The sequence below is a fragment of the Lygodium microphyllum genome, chromosome 22 (assembly GCF_053477565.2).
Source record: "Lygodium microphyllum isolate KBCC chromosome 22, Lygodium_microphyllum_v1.1.10, whole genome shotgun sequence".
Taxonomy (NCBI): Eukaryota; Viridiplantae; Streptophyta; class Polypodiopsida; order Schizaeales; family Lygodiaceae; genus Lygodium; species Lygodium microphyllum.
This window is the reverse complement of record NC_141156.1, coordinates 9,003,003-9,025,200: the sequence shown is the minus strand read 5'-3', so window position 1 is coordinate 9,025,200 and position 22,198 is coordinate 9,003,003. Positions and strand designations below refer to the sequence as shown.

Below are 22,198 nucleotides of genomic sequence, written 5' to 3'. Positions count from 1 at the left end.
CCATGTTTTGACTTGTAGAAAAGCACGGTCAGTACAGTTGGTTGTTTGTTTATTTGGGGAGTAGCGTGAGCTTCCATGGCAGCTCTGATGAAGCGACAGGCAAGGCAAACTGAAGATCGATAGGCTAAGAAGATGGCCGGCGGGAAGGAATGCATGCCGTCGATGCAGCTTTTGAAAGGAGGGCTTGGGCTTCCTTTTTCTTTTCCTTGCGAGTTCAGACAACAACGTGTCTCGCTCGAAAAGAGGTCAAGAATCAAGATCAGATCCAACGAGAAGCGATAGATTTTCCAAAAACCTATTATTATGCTGCCTAATAATCAGAGGGAGAGAGACACTCAGTGAGAGGGAGAGGGAGAGAGAGAGGGGGGGCGGCGGGGGAGGGAGGGAGGGACTCGGGAGCCTGGAGGGAGGACGGTGGGTGGCAGCTCAGACTAACCTCTCCATCCTCGTAGGAAAACACCATGTGCGCTTTCAAGGGGCTCATCACAGTCTTAATCAGCTGTTACCTTTACAGAATGTGTATGTGTATATATATATTTAGTGTATTGTAGATTCATCGCAACAACAAAAACAGATCAGAGAGAATTTTCTTCGTTATCTTGATCACAGGCCATCCATAGCTCGGGAGTCGCACAGCTTCTCTCTCTCTCTCTCTCTCTCTCTCTCTCTCGTTCGTATTAGCTCTCAAACTCTTTGCTGAAGTCCAGCCCTGAAGAATTTTCCTTGGTTAGTTAGTTAAGGCACTCCATAACTCAGGAGTTGCAAGCTCTCTCTCTCTCTCTCTCTCTCTCTCTCTCTCTCATACACACTACACGCATATTAGCTCTCAGCCCTTGCGGAAGTCCAGCCTCGAAGAATTTTCCTTTGGTTTGTCAGGCACTGAATTGCTAAAGTAGTGCATTCATGAGGCCGGCTGGGGGCATCAACGGACGTGTCATTAATGGTGCTGCTAGCTGTAATCTGCATGTATCGGGATTACCTGATGATCATGTTCTAGCACGCCACAAGGAAAAACGCAATGACTTAGCAGATGCTGAAGAGGAGGAAGGAGAAGAAGAGGAGGAGGAAGAGTTTGTAGAAGTGACTCTGGACGTCCATGATGATGCCATTAGAGTGAGAAGTGTCGTCCCTACGAGTACCTCAAACGAGGATCCTGCAGAGACCACGCTTCTTGCGCATCATCATGATCGATTATATAGTGATGGTCACTCTGAGAGGCGAACAAGCGCTAAGAGTGATTTTCCTGGCGCGGATGATGATGATGATGATGATGATATGATCCCTGTGTATCGCCCCAGCAGGTCTTTGAGACTAGGCTCGCGGAGCCTTGGGCCGCGCACTGCATCAGCTCGCATCCGGGCTTTCTCTCAGGAGTTGATCAAGCGGCTCTCTATCAACAGCACGGCTAGCAGCAGCACCCCGGCTGTAGATCGTGACCAACATGCAATTAACAATGTCCATGACTTGTGTAGCAGCGCAACGCAAGCTGATGCAGCTGGTGGTCAACAGAGCTATCATGGCAGCGGCATGTCGAAGCGCAGTAGGAGTACTAATGCAGCTAATTATATGGCTCGGCGAAGGCTGGACAGGACAAAATCTGCGGCACAGCAAGCTCTGAAACGGCTGCGATTTATCACTCAGGCAACCGCATCCGATGACGAGCGCATGTGGAAGGCCGTCGAGACTCGCTTTTACGACCTTGCCTCTCCCGAGGGCACGCTAGCCAGGGCCGATTTTGGTGCCTGCATAGGTATGGCAGCTTAATTATATGCAGTACATGTACTACACCATAACCTTAGTCAATCGAACTGCATGCAGACTGAGTACGTCTAAGCTGTATATTGTGTCGATTCAATGTCATAGCGAAGCATTTATAAGCATTCTCTGGTTGCAGGTATGAAGGATTCGAAGGAGTTCGCAGGGGAGCTCTTCGACGCCCTCGCTCGCAAAAGAGGGCTGCAAGCAGTGTACAGCATCTCTCGCGATGAGCTCTTGGACTACTGGCGGGAGCTTACTGATCAGAGCTTCGACAACCGGCTGCAGCTCTTCTTTACCATGTAAATTCCGTCGTGAAGATTAATGTAATTCTCTCAATATGCATGCAGCATGGAGCCATGTAAATTGTACATTTATATGTGCTCATACTGGCATTAGCTGGGTTTGTATGACAGGGTGGACCGAAATGCAGATGGGAGAATTACACAAGACGAGATCCAGGAGGTAACTGATCTAGATTATTGCCACTTCAATCACCCATGACGATCGTTAATTATGACCGAATGCTGTACAATGTTGCTGATTTTGCTCCCGTATCAAAACATGATTCCCCAGCTTATCAAGCTCAGTGCCTCTGCGAACAAGCTATCGAGGTTGAAAGAGCAAGCGGAAGAGTATGCGGCCCTAATCATGGAGGAGCTGGATCCAGATCACTTGGAATACATTGAGGTGGGCACAATCCATAAAGCGCGGCCTACATATATTATACATACACAAGGAGCTTTAGCCAAATCCACACAATAATTCTCACATTGTGACAAATCCACCGTATAATTCTCACATTGCGAGTTACAACAACATCATGAGTTTCTACGAGGGAGGGATTGTATACTTAGTTAAGTGTTTTGCGAAATTGTATACTCAGCTAGGTGCATTTTGAGGTAGGGGCCCGTGGGGAGGATCGCATACAAATAGTGATTAGGTGTAGGGGGGCTTCTCGAGGTAGCCCCTTACCCTTGACCACACGTAGCTAAGTATGTATTGCCTCTCAGAAGAACCTCATGATGTTGAACCCCTTGTTCCTAACCACATCTGGCTAGATATGTGGTGCCTCTCTGAAAGAGCTCATAATGCTAACCCATAGGAAAAAACAAGCGAAAAGAACCCTTGTTCCCACACAGGAAAATATCAAAAACTTATTCTGATAAGTAACCAAGGGTTGATTAAGCAACCTGAAGTGACTAGTGATGAGTTGCTACTGGGACCAAGATAATGAGCTCTTGGAACATCTATAACACACATACACACACACAAGAATAGTGGAAATGCTAATATGATGAACATTGCATGCATGCAGATATGGCAATTGGAATCGTTGTTTCTGCCAGGGCCGGGTAGCAGCATGAGTGGCAACCATGGCGCAAACGGCATGTACAACCACAGCCAGAACCTGAGCAGCTACAGCCAGGCACTGAGCCAGAACCTGGTGGCGCAGAGGCGGAGCCAGAACCTGGTCACGCAGTGGGCTCGCAGGACGCGCGGCTACCTGCTGGACAACTGGAAGAGAGTGTGGGTGGTGGGCCTGTGGGTGGCCGCCATGGCGGGCCTATTCGCCTGGAAGTTCGTGCAGTACCGGCAGCGCGCCGCCTTCCAGGTGATGGGCTACTGCGTCTGTGCCGCCAAGGGCGCCGCCGAGACCCTCAAGCTCAACATGGCCCTCATACTCCTTCCTGTCTGCAGAAACACCATCACCTGGCTCCGAAACACTAAGTTGGGTGGCATCGTACCCTTCGACGACAATCTCAACTTCCACAAGGTAAGCTGCAGTCGCTGTTGTAATATTAATCCATCCATCCACGAATATATCATCTCATATCGACCAGCATATTGCAGAAATGTTGCATCAATGACTACATTATTGCTTGATCATTCATGAAGCAAGATAGAGTCAGTGGGATCTCTTTTCAGGACAGTGCCGAATCCCGCGGTCGCCATTCGGAGTGTCTAATAGCATATTATTAATTATTAATAATTCAGGAAGCATGATACAAGTGGCAATACCGAATTATGGTTAACTTATCATCAGTGATTTTGCGAGGTGGTCATCTGCTTATAAAATCTAATTAACGTCTCAAGATGATTATGTTGATGTTTCTTAATTATTAATAGTTCTTATACTACTGTTACTGTATGTTGATGCTTTTAGGGGAATTATCTACTTACTGCTAATGATCTTCTAATGCTCCTATGAGTAAGCTGACTGATGGTGATGCAAAACACTTGCTGCAGACAATTGCCGTAGCCATTATTGGTGGGGTGATCATCCACGGAGGCGTGCATCTGGCCTGCGATTTCCCGCGAATCCTGAGCGCATCGGAGGACAAATTCAGGCCGATTGCGGACGATTTCGGGGGTAGGCAACCCACCAGCTATGGCTACTTCGTGGTAAGCATCGAGGGGGTCACGGGGGTGATAATGGTGGTGCTGATGGCGGTGGCCTTCACGCTGGCCACGCGCTGGTTCAGACGCAACCGGGTGAAGCTCCCCAGGCCTTTCCACCGCATCACTGGCTTCAATGCCTTCTGGTACTCCCACCATCTCTTTGTCATCGTGTACGTCTGCCTCGTCATCCATGGCATCCGCCTCTTCCTCACCCATCAGTGGTACCAGAAGACGGTAAATTATTATACTTGGCTCCATTAGTCCCTCATCATCATTCATGCAAGCTGCACTGTCCTAACGATTAGCTCTTATTATGTCAGCTTAATTTACTCTCATCATCACCTCTTTCTAATTTCAGTTACTAGGACTGCTTAATTACAGCTAATTTGTATTAGTATCATCATCAGTTTCCTTTTCAGCAGATACTTAAACCCTAATTCTGATCACGAACTTGCCAACCACTCTGAATAATATTCTGTACGTCTGCTTGCTTTCTTTGCTATCAGACATGGATGTACCTCTTGGTCCCTATCTGCATCTATGCAGGTGAACGCATGCTAAGGCTGTTCAGGTCTGGTTATCAAGGTGTCTATATCCTGAAGGTATAGATTCATGGCATTAATCGTACTTCTTAAGACTAAATCATGTCGCCATTCACAATCTGACTAACCGACCCCAACATTCTGTTCAGAGATTCGTTGATTTGACATCAATGTGTCGCAGGTTGCAGTCTATCCTGGGAATGTTCTCACTCTCCACATGAACAAGCCTCCCGGATTCAAGTACAAGAGCGGCCAATACATGTTCCTCAAGTGTCCTGATGTGTCTCCCTTCGAATGGTAGGTCTGATACTGCAACAGCAGCTATTCTATATTATTCCTGGATCAGTCTTACCAAAATCTGGCTCTTCTTTCGCATCACTCACCTAATTTTGTGCCCTAAAACAATCACATATATTGCAGGCACCCTTTCTCAATCACTTCAGCGCCGGCTGATGACTACTTGAGCGTTCACATCCGCACTCAAGGAGATTGGACACAAGAGCTCAAAAGGGTCTTCTCAGAGGTGATATTCCATACCTGAGCCCATCCATCGCGTGTGGATCTTTTCCACCAAAAATAACATTGATATTCTATGTGATTGACGCTTCAAGGAAAATAACACATAATGTTCTATGTGATTCACACTTCAAGAAGCATGACACATAATGTTCTCTATGATAAAGACTTGACATTGATCATGTCACCAGGTTTGTGAACCACCAATAGGGGGCAAGAGTGGATTATTGCGGGTGGACTGTGCACGTGGTGACCATGACCAAGGGGCTGGTCCGCGAATGCCCCGCATCCTCATCGATGGGCCCTATGGAGCACCTGCCCAGGACTACAAGAAATATGATGTCCTACTCCTAGTAGGTCTGGGCATTGGGGCCACCCCATTCATAAGCATTCTCAAGGACATGATCAACAACATGAAACTATTACAGGTGTTCAAATACACATACAAGCACCAAACTTATAGAGATTACCATGTGTTATTTGTAAATTTTAGCACAAATTAGTGCCTTCCTAATTGGAAGTAGCTAATCCATATTAGCTCATGATAATTATGTGACATTATTTTTTTGCTAAGCATAATTTGCTTCCTCATTTTCAGGATTCTAGCCCATTACTTGACCATGTGAGAAAGAAGAAGACAGATCAAGCACCAGAGACCGCCCATGCCCATTTTTATTGGGTGACAAGAGAGCAAGGATCCTTTGATTGGTTCAAGGGAGTCATGAATGAGATAGCTGAGTATGATCAAAAGGTGTGTGATGTGCGTGTGTGTATATTTACAATTAATTGGTGGGTGTATGTGCCTATTTAATGTATGTTTGTGTACATGGAAAGAAACTACTCGTGTGTGTGTGTGTACGCGCACACGCATACGCATGTCTCCTTGTGACTACAAATTTATGATATAATGCACACAATAATATATAGCTTACAAAATTGGATTCCCAACTCATTTTGCACATCATCAATATATATATATATATATATATATATATATATATATATATATATATATATATATATATAGAGAGAGAGAGAGAGAGAATGTGTGTGTGTGTTTGCTTGCGCACACATGCGTATGTGTGCAAGTTCAAAGCTAATTGCGATTATTTTGTAACATGTGGTTAATGGCACTAGGGTGCTATCGAGTTGCACAACTACTTGACAAGCGTATATGAGGAGGGAGATGCTCGATCAGCTCTCATCACCATGCTACAAGCCTTAAATCAAGCCAAGAATGGGGTGGACATTCTATCTGGCACAAGGGTAATTATTTCATTACATGCCATATCAATTGCTTCAATTGACAAAATCCTAGCCAAGTATGTAAATTCACTACTATGTGTTTACAACACGTGTGGGTCGATAGAGGTGAGCTCTTTTTATAAAGGAGGTGGATCTTGGAGGCATGTTGAGCATCTTTGGCATTGTGTATGAAGATAAACAATGCATGTTCTTATGTTGAAAGGGACAGGTCAGTTAGGTGAATCTACTTTGTTGTTTGGGTTGTCACAATTCACAAGACTTTTCTAATATATGCATATATACATTGTTTTCACCAAATACTAAATGCCAATGAAGACTATAGTGGTCCTTCAAAGGGTCATCCTAGATCACACATGAATGTTCTACAAAATGCCTAGTACATACCTTTACCTTTTACTCCCATGTGAGGTTTTCTTTTTTCTATGGTAAAAAAGAAGGCTAACAATTATGGTTTGGTGGTGTGGCAGGTGCGGACACATTTGGGGAGACCATCGTGGCGAAAAGTGTTCTCAAAGATGGCTGCCAACCATAAAGGTGCTAGGATAGGTAACAATGATAAACCCTATACAAGAAGTAGTAATTGTATGTATGTGGCTTTCCTAATGCTAGGGATGCTCATATATAGTAATGCTAGTAATTGTATGTATGTGGCTTTCCTAATGCTAGTGATGCTCATATATAGTAATGCTTATATATATATATATATATATATATAGTAAGAAGTTAGAACCAATGTGCAGTTTCTAATGTTGGTGATGATGATAATAAGCCCTCATGAGGGGCATAGTAGCAAAGATACAAGTGTGGCTTTGATTTGCCTTTTCTAATGTAAGTGACGATGATGAGGACGATCATGATTGTCATGATAATTATTATAATCATGAAGAAGAACGTGCTACTAATGTTGGTGGGGGATGCTAATCATGATTCATGATGGCAGGGGTGTTCTATTGCGGCGCTCCTGTGCTGGCTCAAGAATTGCGATCCCTCGCGCAAGAGTACAACGGCAAGTATTCAACGACCTACGGCACTCGATTCGACTTCCATAAAGAGAACTTCTAACACCATCTTACATCCAGAACCTGTCTTTCCGCATCTCCTAATGACTAATTATGACCTCCATGGCCCTGCCTAATTACATGTGATCTGCGCGTCGTGTATAATTCACATGCCCATTATCACGATCATCAATCAATTCTTGATCAACAACACCTCGAGGCTAACAATTATAGTAAATAGCCCACTCGATGATCTCGACGCGGTGGTGCAGCCTCAGCGGCCGACTCGCAGATCTCATGCAGGCAGTGTTGTAAAATCATTATTTTGTAGCTGCCAGCTGTTGCTATGAGCTCTGATTGCTGCTGGTGATGCATGATGGTAATCATGATATAGAGAAGGTTAGAAAAGTTGATCAGGCTGATCCACCGCAGTCCCCCAGGAGGACGCGATTGCGACATACGATCGATTAAATCTGTACACAAACATTAAACGTTGATCAAATCTTTCTTCCAAATCTTGGCGAAGGCGGTGGATATTTATCGATTATTATATGTATCAGTCGTTGCTGGACAGTCGAGACCCGCCAGCCCGGCTGCGCCGCTACGTTACATGATGTTGATCTCCCAGCTAACATATAAATTCATCGGATTTCTTACGTGGGGAGATGCGAGCCGCGTGCTGACGTATGCGGTTGTCATCGTGACCGCGCAACCCACCCAACTTAGATAAATCAAAATAAAAATAAAAAATTAGAAATAATAGGAATTGACATTTTCGGTGGCGTAGAATCTCAGCTTTAAGAACCACATCTTTAAAAATGCGCCTTTACCTTAAATTAATTTAATATTAGCTCACTCAAATTAACAATTTTGGCAACCAAAAAAAAAAAAATCCCACTTTGGCTTATATATTTGGTTCTACAAAAATGAAATACTACAAGTTTGTAAAATTGTGAACTTGAATTTTTACACATTTTCTTTAAGGATTCAATAATCCCTCCCTTCAATATAACTAAACCAGCTTCACAAAGTCACCCATTTCTTGCATTCCTCATTAAGGTTATGAAGATAATTTGCTCACCTCACAAAGGTTTTTCCCAACTTTTGCAAGTTTTTTAAACATGAAACTTTAATAGCTTTCAGAAAAGCAGAGGGGCATGATCATTAGTCTGTACTCACATTGACATTCCAATCCAAATCTTTTGCTGCCAACCCCAACCACTTATAAAAAAGCTCCCTTTTTGTGAGCTCTGGTCAAAGCTTTTGAAGCTTTTACTTTTCTCAGTACTTTGATCTTTCAATACAAATATCTCTGACTTTTCTTGGAGAGCGTAGGCAAACTAAAAGATTTCTTTCTTTTTCGTTGTCAATACTACTACACGGAGTCCACATAACCTAAGAGGCCCACCACATTGTGTCTAAAAACCACATCACATCTTAAAGTGGACCACTAAGTACATTAAGTTTCCTTCCAAGTAATTCCTTAGATTCTAAGTCAACAAAAAGTAGATGAGAAGTTATAGAGTTAACTTTTCTTTCTTTCACAAATAATCAATAAGTTAGTCAACCATAATCTAAACCATTCTCACTTAACATGAGAAGCTTGGAATGATTCTCACAAAGGCAAGAAATATCTCCTTTAGACTCCCAAGTTTTGTGTTACCACTTTTTAGTTTATTATAATAAGATAAATAAATGAACAAAGTCGAAGCCCTTGTCTCACCTTCACATAGGAGGCAAAAAGATCTCCTTTAGATTTATCTCAACAACATCTCGAAAATCCAAAACATTCTTCACGATGATAATAACGATGGGTTCATATAGCTAAAATTTATTGTGTCTAGTTGCATCCAACATGTATTGGAGTGCATTATGAATAGGGGAATATCATTGATACAAATCTTGTGCATTATGAACCCATTATGAAAAGGGAAATATCCTCAAGATGAAATCCAAATGCTTGACGGATAAGTCAAAATAGTGCATCTATAGTTTAAGAGGATTACAATAGAAACACATTTGGTAACTCTTCTCCTACTACACATTGTGGCATGCACATAAAATGCCAAGTAGCTGTACATGATTATAACATTCATCACATATATGGCCAGCTCATACAAAAGGATAAAAGATACCAAGTGCCTTTTCCCAATGTTTATTGTGTATGCCATCATTGTTTAGGAATAGTTGCTTACTCCCATGATTCTTGCAAAAGGTTTCATAGCTTAATGCCATGATTGTAATCTAACCTTTTGTAGCTCAAATCAAGAGTAGGCAGGTGCCATATGGATGTATTTGACGACTACATTATTGGTTCTTGTAAAGATCCTTACTCATAAAGATTGCCAATTCTTAGCTCATTGGGATTTCTAGGGATTTTCTTTTGACTCTAGTACTTCGGTAATTTTGATTTTTCTAAGATCCACTATCTTTCTCCTAGATGTACACAGCTCCTCAACTTGCAAGAGGATATGGAGTTTTATAATTAGTTCAATTCTTAGAAGATCAATATAAATATTGTTTCATGACCTCTAAATTGGAAAAGCCATGATGTGTTGACCAATATATTTTACACCAAAGACTTTCCCATGCATATAGTGAATCTTTTAAAATTGTAAATGTGTGCATGTACATGTATATGCATTTGTATGTGTGTGTGCATGCGTGCACATGTGCATTTGCTTTGGATCATGAATAATTAGAGTTTAAGATTGTTTTTTTTTTGTCAACTCTTGAAGTCCATACATAAAGGACCATGAAACATAGACCTTGAATCCCCACAAGAGTTAGAAAGATCATACGTATGGTGGGAGATATAAAGAAAAACAAGTCACTGAAGAATTTTAGTAACAAGGTGCAATGAGTAGCTAGAGAATGGCTAGTTGAGTACATGGCCTGAAAACTACAAAAAGGCCTGAGGAGCTAGTGGATTACAAAGCTCACAAACATAGATGATGCTAGTATGGTTTGGAGGAAGCTACTTTTCTATGTGCAAAGAGAGAATCAAAGTATGGAACATTCTATTCTCTTTTTGCACATAGAAAAGAAGCTTCCTAGCCTAATGAAAGACTAAGTATACAATAGATGCAAGGTGTCAAGTAGGATGAGAATAACAGAATTCATTTTACAATTCTAATGAGCTTGGTCATGTAAGCCTTGTCCTTATGTACCATGAAGAAGGGGGAGAACAATATAAAGCTTGTTACAATTCTAAAGAGCTTGGTCATGTAAGTTGCAATTGTCCTTGTGTATCACAAAGAAGGGGGAGACATGTGCCCCTACGCTAATGAATTCTTCCATTAGAAGGAATCACTATGCTATCAAAATCAAGGAGGAAGTGCAATCTAGTGGAACAAAATAGAAATACAAAGGAAACTATGCTGGGAATATGAGAGGTATGGAAGAAGTATTGGCACTAGTAAAGTGGGTAAGAAGAGAACAAAAGGAGCTAGTTCAAAATTGAAAGATAAAAAAGATTGCCAAAGGAAAACCTAGTGGAAATATTTTACTCATTGCCATATTAAGTGACTCTCAGAGGGTGACTAACATGGAGAATATGCTAGTATTTCCACTACTGACATTCAAGATATACATATATGGAGCTGTGTACTATCTTTATGTCATCCATTCTTGACTACAAGTTTCTAGTTGGGGGGCATTTTCTAGATTTCTGTGATGCTATCCATTGGTAGAGATCATGGATTATTGGTAACATTGTGGAGACTACTACATACGCGAGGCTTGACACATGAGGAGATGGGCGAGGACATGCAATGCTACATGATGCTCTTTGATGATGCATTGGTGACTACCATTGAGAGGCTATCAAACTTGATTTTACTACACCCTCCAAGAGAGAGAACCTCAAAATTTCCCCCCATGGCTACAAGGTAAGTTTTTTTTTCTATTTTTGTAAAGTAACATTGGAAATGGGCTTAGGAGCATCTATATTCACTTTTCTTGATTGTTATTTGTGGTAGGACCCTATTTTCATTGATTCAAGCCACAGAAGGTTTGGATCTTATCACTTAAGTTGAGACCAAACCAAGGTATGGACTCTCAGATTATATTAGACTTCATTTTATGCAAATACAACTCTATGTTATACTTAAAGGTGCTCTTTACATTTAGTTTTCTCTTGTTTATGTGTAGATATAATTGTATGTTATTGGTGTGTAGATCGGACACTGTATGCTCGCGTAGTGAATGCCGGAAGGTCCCCAAGAACAAAAGAACTCTACTTTTTGCACAAAACTCAAGGTAGAAAGCATGCACGACATGAACAAGAGACCAATTGGGTGCAATCTCCCCCCATGCCTTGTGTGAGCGCTCCACAAAGCATGTATTTTTTTGTATTAATCATCTTCAAGCTCAAATAATAGCCCAAATTACAAAATAGCACGCTTTTGGCTTTTGAGTTTGCTTTAGCACAAAATAGAAATAAAGCTAATGGGCAGGCGCCCAAAGAGTCAGGCATACCCAATACAATGTCCAAATACAAATATCATAATCGTGCGCCCATGCACATACAAAATAATAAAAAAATATCCAACGCCTCAGTAAATAGGCGCGACAAAATATAGGCGCCATGCCTAAGGTATGTGTCCATCAAAATATAAGTGATAACTCGAATACACGCTATCTTCCAATGCTTTCCTCCGTCACTGCTGCTATCTCTACACATCAACTAAAGCATTCACAATCGTTAGTAAAATAATACAATTAAACCGACAAAAGTGAATACCTAGCAGTCTTCAGCTACATAAATAAATCAACTGGTTAGAAATCAATCCTAACCTTAATTTATTACGAGTGTGCACTCTATACTCATTAACGTTTATTAATTTAATATGTATTTTGGGGAATCACCCGCTATGGAATCACCCACGTACACACTAAATTAATGAAACGCCTAAAAATGATAGGCGTCCCCATCAACTTCTCGCACAAAGAATCCACTTTGTGTATGGGCCCCGGTCAACAAAGTTTACAGAATCCATCATAAAACCTCATGGAATCCATCGTGGCACGGAATCCACCATGAAATATGCCTCTTGGCATCAGTTATACTTAAAGATACGCTTTACATTTGTCTTTCTCTTGTTTATGTGTAATAGTGATAGTCCAATGTGTAGGTGGAGAAGTAATAGTTCTTAGTCATTGGTAGCCCAAAAATTTCAAAGACTTCATCTCCTTAGTCTACAATTATCGTGCCTCCTATGCCAGTGCCTCGGGGAGCAAGGATCTCTATCCTTCTAGGTATATTCTTCTAGCTTACTAAGTACATGTTATTTTATTTATATATGTGTTTTGGAATTGGGTCTTACATTCTTTTATATATTTGGTTTCAAGTGCTCTCTAGGTTATACTGTTAGCATGGGGACATATGACATTATTAATGATATTGATCAGTGTTATGCCTCCACAAAGACATAAAAGAAACACATGACACACCGGTCTGCCAAAGCAGTCCTATTGATGCAGGAAACTTCTTGAGCGAATTCACAGTCATTAAACACACATAATATTTAGGAGAAATACATAGACATGAGATACATATCATATTCATCAGCGCAGAATTGCTATCTTGAAAGATACCACATAGATTTACACCATCATAGCCATTTCTAATCAAATAACTTGAAGTAGACTGCACCAATATTCAAGAAACAAGCATATATTATTAGAATCAAACATCAACGACAAGAATTTGGTGCTATCTTGACATATCCACATTTTTTGCACTATGCAGGGTTTCAAAAGACACAAATGTCTAATCACCAACACAGGTGCATGTATTTCAGGTGAAAACTCACATGAAAGATAAAGGCTGCTTTACATATGATGAACCTTCAAGCCTACATGCACACAAATACTAAGGTATAAAATAGCAAATACATGGTGGAATCCGAGCCCTAACACCTGGCATAGCCTGGTGGATGACTGGGATAGTCATGAATCGAACCCACAAGCATGTAGCTAACGATAGAAAAGTTAAACAATTGACTATGATGAAGACTAACTCAAAGAACACAATTATACCTTGTCAGAGGCCTTGCACCTCTAAACAAGCCACACTGAGCTACCACGAGTAGAGCTCCTCGAGGATACTCATAGTCCTCTTGTGCAGTTACATAATTGGTCCTAAGTGTCAGTGAAATTAAAATAGTAGCTAAGTAAACATGACAAGGCTGAGAACTCATTAAGTACAATGACATCTATACTACATCATAAAGAATAAAGATATAGAACCATGACTAAATCAGTTAACCACTACTCCAATGGTAAAGAGTAGAAACAATAATCAAGAAACATGTTGACGACGCTCTAGCATCTGCATCATAATTAATGTATGGCAATGTATCACACAACTTGAATTCCAAACATGAAACTGCATCTCTAAAGAAATATGCAATATAATCTAAGGAGACATGTAAAAGAAAACAAAATAGAACTGCATATGCATCTGCATCATACTCATTCAGAGCTTCAATCTGCACTATATTACCTTTAAAAATTTGTTTTGCATCAATTCAATTTGATAAAACATGTATATGTTGACTTTGCAGCCTATTTTCAGGTTTCAGAAACTTCTGATCTTCATGTTGCTACTGTACTTGTTTTTTAGTTTGCTACAATACTTCTTGCTGCATTTCATGATTTTTAATATGCTGCCATATCATTTCTTGCTGTAGGAAATTAGGTTGCTGTTGTAAGAATTGAAGTTGTAAAAATTCAGGTTGCAAGGATTCAAGTTTCTACAATCCATATTGAAATTTTACCATTACCAGCAAACATGAATAATCCTGAGTTGCTGAAATTTGTTGTAAACCTGAAAATTTCAGCAAACTTGAAAAACAATCTTGCAGATAAAGGATTTGAACACTTCTTGATGGAGAAAACCACAATATAGTTTTGAAATTGTTATCTAACTCATCCAATATCATCGTAACGATTCTCAAAAATCGATTAATATGACCCATATCAACCATTCCTTCTGTAGCATCAACTGCATAGATATCAACTACTGTAGGTATTTGCATGATTCTACTCACTTCAACCTCATCTTCAAACTAATTAGAATACTTAAAAACTTCAAAAATATCAGACTGAACTGATATATCAACAACTTGATCATTATCCTAATCATTCACATCTACATTGTTCACTATAGACTGAAATGCTTCCATATCCTGATTTGGAGATTTTTCTTGTTGCTCAGGATAAAGTTGTATAGATCCAAAATTCTAAATAATTTATTCATTTCAGTCCCTAAAAATCCCTGAAATTCAAACAACTCTTGCTCAAACAAAAAGTCTTCAGGATGTTGTCCTTAATCATCAATTTGATGTGTAGGAACTTCATTTTTAGCCATGTTGGTTTGCTCTTGATACCTCTGAATCATGATATCCACATCCATTCCAAACATTGGCACTATGGATAAATTTTCCTGAAGAAAAAAATCATTCTCATAAATACTCATTGTAATAGGCTTGCCTTCTTCCTACTCATTCAGGTTAACCTTCCAAACTTCATCTTCAACTACTATTGCAGATCCTCTTATAGTGTGCTCATACCTCTGCTCAACCTGAAGAATAACCTTCTGTCCTTCCTCTTTCTACATAATAGAGTTATCCATATGCTTAGAATCTGTGCAATGCTGATTTTCAAGTTTCCTATTGAGTTTATTTTCAGGATAACCTGTTCTTGAGTCTTGAATTAATTTATTCTACTCATTCACTAACCTATCTTGAAAATCATGCTACTCCTGATCTTCAAGAAAACTGCTTGAATGCTGCTCCTAATTTGTAGGAAAACTACCTGCCTCCTGTCCTAATAGGTTTTGGAATGCAGAATGAACAGTTTGATGTTCCAAAACTGCATTTCCTTCAATTATGGCAAAACCCTGATTCTCTTGAATGATGCCCTCAACATCTATCTCCAAGATAGGGACTATAGAAAGATTTGCTAGCATGTATAGTTCTTCTTCCACTTCATCAATCATATTAATTGTTTGTGCATACAGATGCTCAAGAATAACATCTTGACTCGGAATACGAGAATAAGTCAATTGAGTATACAAGTTAGCAATTTCATTATCTTTCAACAAAACAACTTTATCAAGAGCATCAATAACCTCTGAACAATGAGAAACTTGCAAATCCATTGCATTCTTGACATGAGAAACCTCCTGTTGAAGCAATGCTTTCTCTATCTGAAACTAATGAATAAAGACTGCTGCAATTTTTGCTGCCTTTCTCTTCTTTTCCAACCTAGAAGAGAGCCATAATTGAATCATCTCAGTTGAAGATTGATTCATAAAGCATAACTCATTTAGATCATCATGGAAACCACACAAATCGAGTGATCTCTGCGATTCCTAACTTTTAGCCTGCTATTGTAAACTTGGACACTGCTAAAAACTGTTCATTTCCTACTCGAAAACTTGCTAAAAATAGATCACTTGCTGTCCTAAATCTTGTTGTCTTGAAAACTGATCATACATGCAATTAACTTGAGAGTTTATAGTAGTAGTAACTTGCTGGATTTCTTTAGGCTAAATAGTGATATGACCTAGAATAGTATTCAGCATGCTATAAAAATATGTATCTTGCAAAAATACATCCTAAAATGATGGATTTTGTACCACAAGTAGTGGCATTTCAAGTTCTTCTAAAGCCTCATTAGTGAAATCTGACTCCTTGGGCTGCATAATCTTCCTCAAAACGGCCAGTTAGAGAACCAAGAAAATCATCCACAATAGCATCCTTGGCTGCATAATCTTCCTCAAAACCAGTTAGAGAACCAAGAAAATCATCCACAATAGCATCCTCATTGAGAAAAACATTAGCCTCATGCTTGTCATCCATGACAACAACATCTTCCTGAATATGTAACTAATCTTCTTGATTAGCAGACTGATCAACTTCCTTGATGATAACTTCATCAATTCTTTCTTCTTTAGGAAAGCTAATTTGAGATTGATTATGGCAATATGCTAAAGACCAAAATATGGAAAATACGTTCAAGCTGTCAATGCAAGGTGTGTGATGCTTTACTCTCCCATTGGTAAGCTCCTGTGTTGGGTTTGGGGCACTCGAGGATTTGTGGTTGTTTTGGCTCTTGTCCTCTCTGACTCCCTTAGCCTCAATCTCTAACAAAACCATAGGTAAAGGATAACAATCATCATCATCACTTGAACTTGAATCCTAATCCGAATCCAAAACAACATTATACTTCTCCTTGAGCTTCTCAACTGCTCTAAGCAATCTTTGAACATGCTTCAAACTTGAGCAAGACTTAACCTCTTGGCCTTCATAATCATAATGCCATTCATAAGCATCATCAAGTGCAATCTCAAAAGAACTCAACTGTTCCCATGCTCTATCCAGACCTAAACTGGAACCCTTCGTGGTTGCTAAAGAGAACTTCTTACACATAACATTGAACTGCTCACTTAGATCAAACATGCATAAACATTTATAGGACTTCCCTCTTTCACAGGACTCATGAACATATGTATAGCACATTGAAGTATGTCCATGCTCAAAGTATACTTTTCATCTCTTTTCCTTCTTCCTGGATTCACCCATAATGAAGCATTTCTATAGTTTGAAAAAGAGTCCACTTTGCTTTTATCCAACCTCCTTCTGCAATGATGGAGTAATAGGTCTTGAACCTATAATACTTAGGGTACTTCTGCGATTCTAGAGGTTTAGACTGCCTGAAATACTCCTTTATAGGTACTTCTTGAAAATTCTTGAAAACTCCTTTATTGACCAGACTTCTCAAGTTGATCAAGTTATCTCCAATATTTGCTGCAATTCACGTTATGCCTGTTATTTTTATAGCCCTCTAACATTGTTGCACTTCAGGTTATACCTGAAACCCTTGGAATTCAAGTAATTAGCCTAAAAATTCCTGCACTTCAAGTTATTAGCCTGAAACTTTCTATGATTCAAGTTATCAACTTGAAACTTCCTGCGATTCTGGTTATACCCAAAAATTCAAGACATCTTGAGATTTCTCCATTCTTGCACTAGCAAGTCTAAGTTTGAGGATGCTTGAAATATCCATAATGCAGCATACCACTTTTTGAATAAAAGAACAACCATAGACTGCATATAATTTTGAGGAATGCCATTTATACTTACAGCAGACATCATAATTGGCTGTAGGTATGCACTGTCATGAATATTATAGCCCATTTAGGTACAAAGCATAATTGTTCATAACAATATGTTGTTCTAAAATTTGCAAATTTAATTTCCCATCTTTGAACGTCATAATCTTCTTTCTCTATGAATATATCGTATTGACATCTTGATATGATGACTCCATCTTGAAACTCCCAAAATAATCACAGATCTAAACTTTCAGCCTAAATTGAAAACAATATCTTCAAGAAGAAAGATCAAACTTGAATAATCTACCTCGAATCCACAGCATTGAGAACTTTTGAAGAGATTGAATTCTTCAAGAACAAGAACTTCAAGATATCCTCCTTCAAACAATTTGAGTGCACGATATTTCTTATACAAGGATATCCTAATACCTACAACTTGTACAAGTGTAGAAAAATGGTTGAAAATGCATAAATGTCTTGAATTCTTGAAAGATCTTGAAATTTTCATTATGAAAAAATTGGTTTTAGGCATGATGCCTAAATCATGAGAATTTTGCCCATGAAACTAGCAGGATCACCAAAATGTTATGCCTCCACAGCTGAGACATAACAGAACACAAGACACAGCGGTCTACCAAAATGGTCCTATTGCTACAAGAAACTTCTTGAACAAATTCACGTGGATTAAACACACATAATATTCAAGATAAATAAATAGACATGAGATACATATCATATTCATCAGCGCAAAATTGTTGTCTTAAAATAGGGCCACACATATTTACACCATCACAGCCATTCCTAATCAAATAACTTGAAGTAGACTGCACCCTCACTACACCAATATTCAGGAAACAAGCATATATTATTAGAACCAGACACATCAATGACAAGAATGTGGTGTTGTCTTGACATATCCATGTTTTTTGCACTATGCAGGGTTTCAAAAGACACAACTGTGCTTGATCACCAAGACTGACATGTGCCTGTATTTTAGGTAAAAGCACACACGAAAGATAAAGATTGCTTTACATATGCTGAACCTTTAAGCCTACATGCACACAAATACTAAGGTATAAAATAGCAAATAATATATGGTGGAATCAGAGCCCTAACAATCATAATGGCCACATTATCCTAGTTGGAGAGGATTAGTATTTTTTTGAAGAATACACAACATCATTAATCTATACATGCCACATGTTCATTTAGCATATCCATGAATATAATGCCAAGCGTATTTATATAGCATTAATCCAATTGTTGTGCTAACTCCTTTATCTCATTGCAATGAAATATAGAGATCATGATCAAATATCAAATAAGTTTTTCTTTACACAAATGGAGTGGAGTTTAGGACCAGTTGGATTCATAAGCAAATCTTGGACAACATGCCTCTCTTGCTACAGTGTAGGCAAAAATATGCATGATATATTCACCTTCATTGGTTTCTTGAGCTGAATTTCTCAATGAAAGTCAGGGGATAGGGAGCTTGAGAGAAGACATAGAAGGTATAAAAATGACTATAGTATAATAACTTGGAAGAGAACACAATAAACATAGAAACACTGATGGTAGGAGGAATATTCCACGGTGGATTCCGTGAGTTTTTCCACAATGGATTCTATGAGGTTTTGCGATGGATTCCGTAAATTTATATTTATTTGCGTGGGCTCATGCACAAGGTGGATTCCTTGTGCGAGAAGTTGACAGGGACGCCTGTCCTTTCAGGTGTCATGTTAATTTAATGTGCACATGGGTGACTCCACAGTGGGTGATTCTACAAAATACATATTTAAATTAATGAAAGTTTATGAGTTTAGAGTGCACTTGTATTAAATTAAGATTAGGATAGAGTTCCAACCTATTTATTTATTTTATAGCTGAAGACTGCTAGGTATTCACTTTTGTTGGTTTAATTTTATTTTTTGCTAACAATTGTGAATGCTTCAATTGATGTGTAGAGCAGGCGACAGTGGCATTGGGAAGCACTAGGCAATAGCGTGTATTCAAATTACCTAAAAGGATCAAATTATAATTTTTGATTATTATTAAAGGTGTGGTGCTAATATCTATTTAGGAGTGCTTATTTATTGAAGCGCTTGACAAATATTTATTATTTTGAATGCGCATGGGTGCACGGTTTAAATATTTTATTATTGGACATTGTATTTGGACACACCCCGTCTCTTGGGCCACCCAACCGCTTTATTCTTTGTTGGGACAAAAGCAAACACAAAAGCTAAAGCATGCTTATTTGTAAAATTGGGCTATTTTTTAGCTTTGAGATATAAATACATGCCTTGTGGAGCACTCACACAAGGCATGGGGGGAGATTGTACCCATTGGTCTTTTTACCTCAAGTCATGTAAGCCTATTTTCTTGTTTTTTGAGCTTAAAGTAGAGTTCTTTGTTCTTGGTGGGACCTTCCGGTGCTCGCTACATACACATCTATCATCTGATTTGTACACCAGTGGTATAAGAGTGAAGCTGAGATCAAGGGCTTCCAATCGCTTACCATCTCACACGAAGCTGAAGCTCTTGGAACGAACTGGCTCTACAGTCAGCCTCGTGATGATCTATCAATACTAGCGTATTCCTGGCGGTGAAGAATGCCCTATTGTACTATCGGATTGCGAAGGACCACTCCCTCTCGATGGAGGACCACCTGGGAAGTTTCTTTGAAAGTCATTTTTCTTCTCAGAGATAGAAAGTAATAATTTCATTAATAATAAGCTTAAGAGCTTTATAAAATCTTAAGCTTTACTTAAGCTCTACAATTCTCATCGTTTGTGGTGGAAGGATGTCCTCACTGGCGACGATCGCGGTTAGTACATGCCGCCGTCTTGATCGTCAAGTCAAATCTTATTAAGCTTTTCTAAAGCTTAAGGTTTTAAAGCTTTTTAAAGCTTGAAATTTCACTCTTCAAATTCTTCCTTAGCGGGTGTTCATACCAAGCTTACCTCGAACTACCATCGAAAGCCTCAGCAAGCCCCTCTTCGTACCTACACTCTGATAGAGAGACAGTTTTCAACTAGCAAACTAATACACGCAGCATATTTTCCACTTGAAGAAGGATTTCATCAACTTTCATATCCACAAAAAGAAGAAAGATCTCAAAAAGCCTTTTTTTTTTTAAAGCAAGCGTTGTAAACTCAACTTTGAGCTACACTTATCCCGCTAACAAGATTTTGAGTGCATGAGGTTGTTTGAAATTTTGCAAGATGATCGATCAAAATATGGAAGATTTTATGGCCGAAGGTGATTTACCGAAACCAATGGTGGAGCAAAAATTGAACCTAATTATGATGTAGCATCAAGCAGAATGAACAGCACATCAAACTTTGCAAGCTCAATTGGCCACTCTTCAATGATCTATTGTCGAACAAGATGGACCATAACCCGACCAAAACCCGAAGATGTTATACGATGTATGATCGATACAACACTCGAAGCACATTCTATTAGGAAAGAAGCCAAGATAAGTAAAAGAAATTTCAAATTCCATACTTTTAATGGGTTACGTGACGGAAAGACTGTTCTCACTTTTATAAGTCAATTTGATGATTATTTTCATGAAGAACAGTATGCTAAAAAAGACAAACTCAAGTGTGTCACTAACCATCCAGTGGACAGAGCATTGCTATGGTGGACTGTTGTCCACAAAAGTATTGATTGTCCTACTACTTGGGAGGGTTTTTAAAAGAAATTTTTGCAAAATTTTCTTCCATCTCAATTCCACGAAAAAGCAATCAAACAGTGGGATCTTCTGCGACAAAGAGATCATGAGCCTATTTCACAATATATCAAGTGTTTCTGGAATGCCTTATTGTAACTTTGAATGCTCAAAGATGTACTTGAGGCGATCCACAAGCACAAGTTTATGTCTAGTTTGCTCGGTCACTTTTATGCGGAGGTGAACATGTTCAAGCCAACGACTCTCAAGGATGCGATTTCTTTGGCCCATGATGCTGAAGACAAAATTCGAGGATGAGAGAAGCGACCACAATAATTCCCAACTAATGATAACTTCGGTACAAAGCAATTCAATTCTAACTTTTGAAGATTAATCAAAATCACTTTTTTTCATCTTCTCTCCATAAATCTTGAACATGACCCCTTGCTTTACCACCAAATACAAATCCAAATCCTAAGCCATCTTTCTAGCCAAATCCCAACATCCCTAAACTCCCCGCTATTACCAGTAATGTTTCCAAAGCCAAACCCATAGTCTGCTAACTACAAGTGCCACCAACCTAGACATCTAGCAGTGAATTGTCAATCCAAAAATCCAATTATTCACATCAACTACTTGGGAGAGACTGAAGATGAAGACCATGAAGAAATGCCCGATTTCACAAAAGACGATGATGATACTAGTACTACTCTAGATACTTTACGAGGTATGCCAAATCCTCATTCTTTATTAATGATGAAATGTCTTGTGCATGGTAAAGGAAAGATTATTTTACATTATGACAGGAGCACACACAATTTTATTTATGAAAAATTGGTCAAAGAATTGAATTTACACATTGTTTCAACTCATTATCTCATCAAGGCTACATTCTTAGGTACTAGATACAATGGTA

At 39.2% G+C, this 22,198-nt stretch overlaps 1 protein-coding gene and 1 long non-coding RNA gene across 2 annotated transcripts; both read left to right on the top strand.

Annotated features, from left to right (window-relative positions):
* The first annotated feature begins 405 nt into the window (after positions 1-405).
* On the top strand, positions 406-8,365 carry LOC148016879 (respiratory burst oxidase homolog protein B-like). Its single transcript, XM_087663316.1, has 14 exons — positions 406-1,750; positions 1,895-2,057; positions 2,172-2,220; positions 2,332-2,445; positions 3,074-3,532; positions 4,006-4,392; positions 4,665-4,760; positions 4,882-4,997; positions 5,121-5,223; positions 5,408-5,644; positions 5,815-5,967; positions 6,354-6,482; positions 6,950-7,028; positions 7,423-8,365. Exons 1-14 carry the CDS (start codon positions 904-906, stop codon positions 7,542-7,544), a joined length of 3,054 nt encoding a protein of 1,017 aa, XP_087519442.1. The 5' UTR covers positions 406-903; the 3' UTR covers positions 7,545-8,365.
* Positions 8,366-10,305: 1,940 nt separating this feature from the next.
* Positions 10,306-11,825, top strand: LOC148016878 (uncharacterized). The gene is made up of 3 exons (XR_015687935.1): positions 10,306-11,370; positions 11,461-11,529; positions 11,660-11,825. It is a non-coding gene; the product is annotated as an uncharacterized LOC148016878 (long non-coding RNA).
* Positions 11,826-22,198: the final 10,373 nt, after the last annotated feature.

Coding starts and splice junctions, on each gene's coding strand:
- LOC148016879 (XM_087663316.1), top strand. CDS start 904: ATGAGGCCGGCTGGGGGCATCAACGGACGTGTCATTAATGGTGCTGCT. Junction 2,221..2,331: donor CACAAGACGAGATCCAGGAG/GTAACTGATCTA, acceptor ATGATTCCCCAG/CTTATCAAGCTCAGTGCCTC. Junction 6,483..6,949: donor ACATTCTATCTGGCACAAGG/GTAATTATTTCA, acceptor GTGGTGTGGCAG/GTGCGGACACATTTGGGGAG.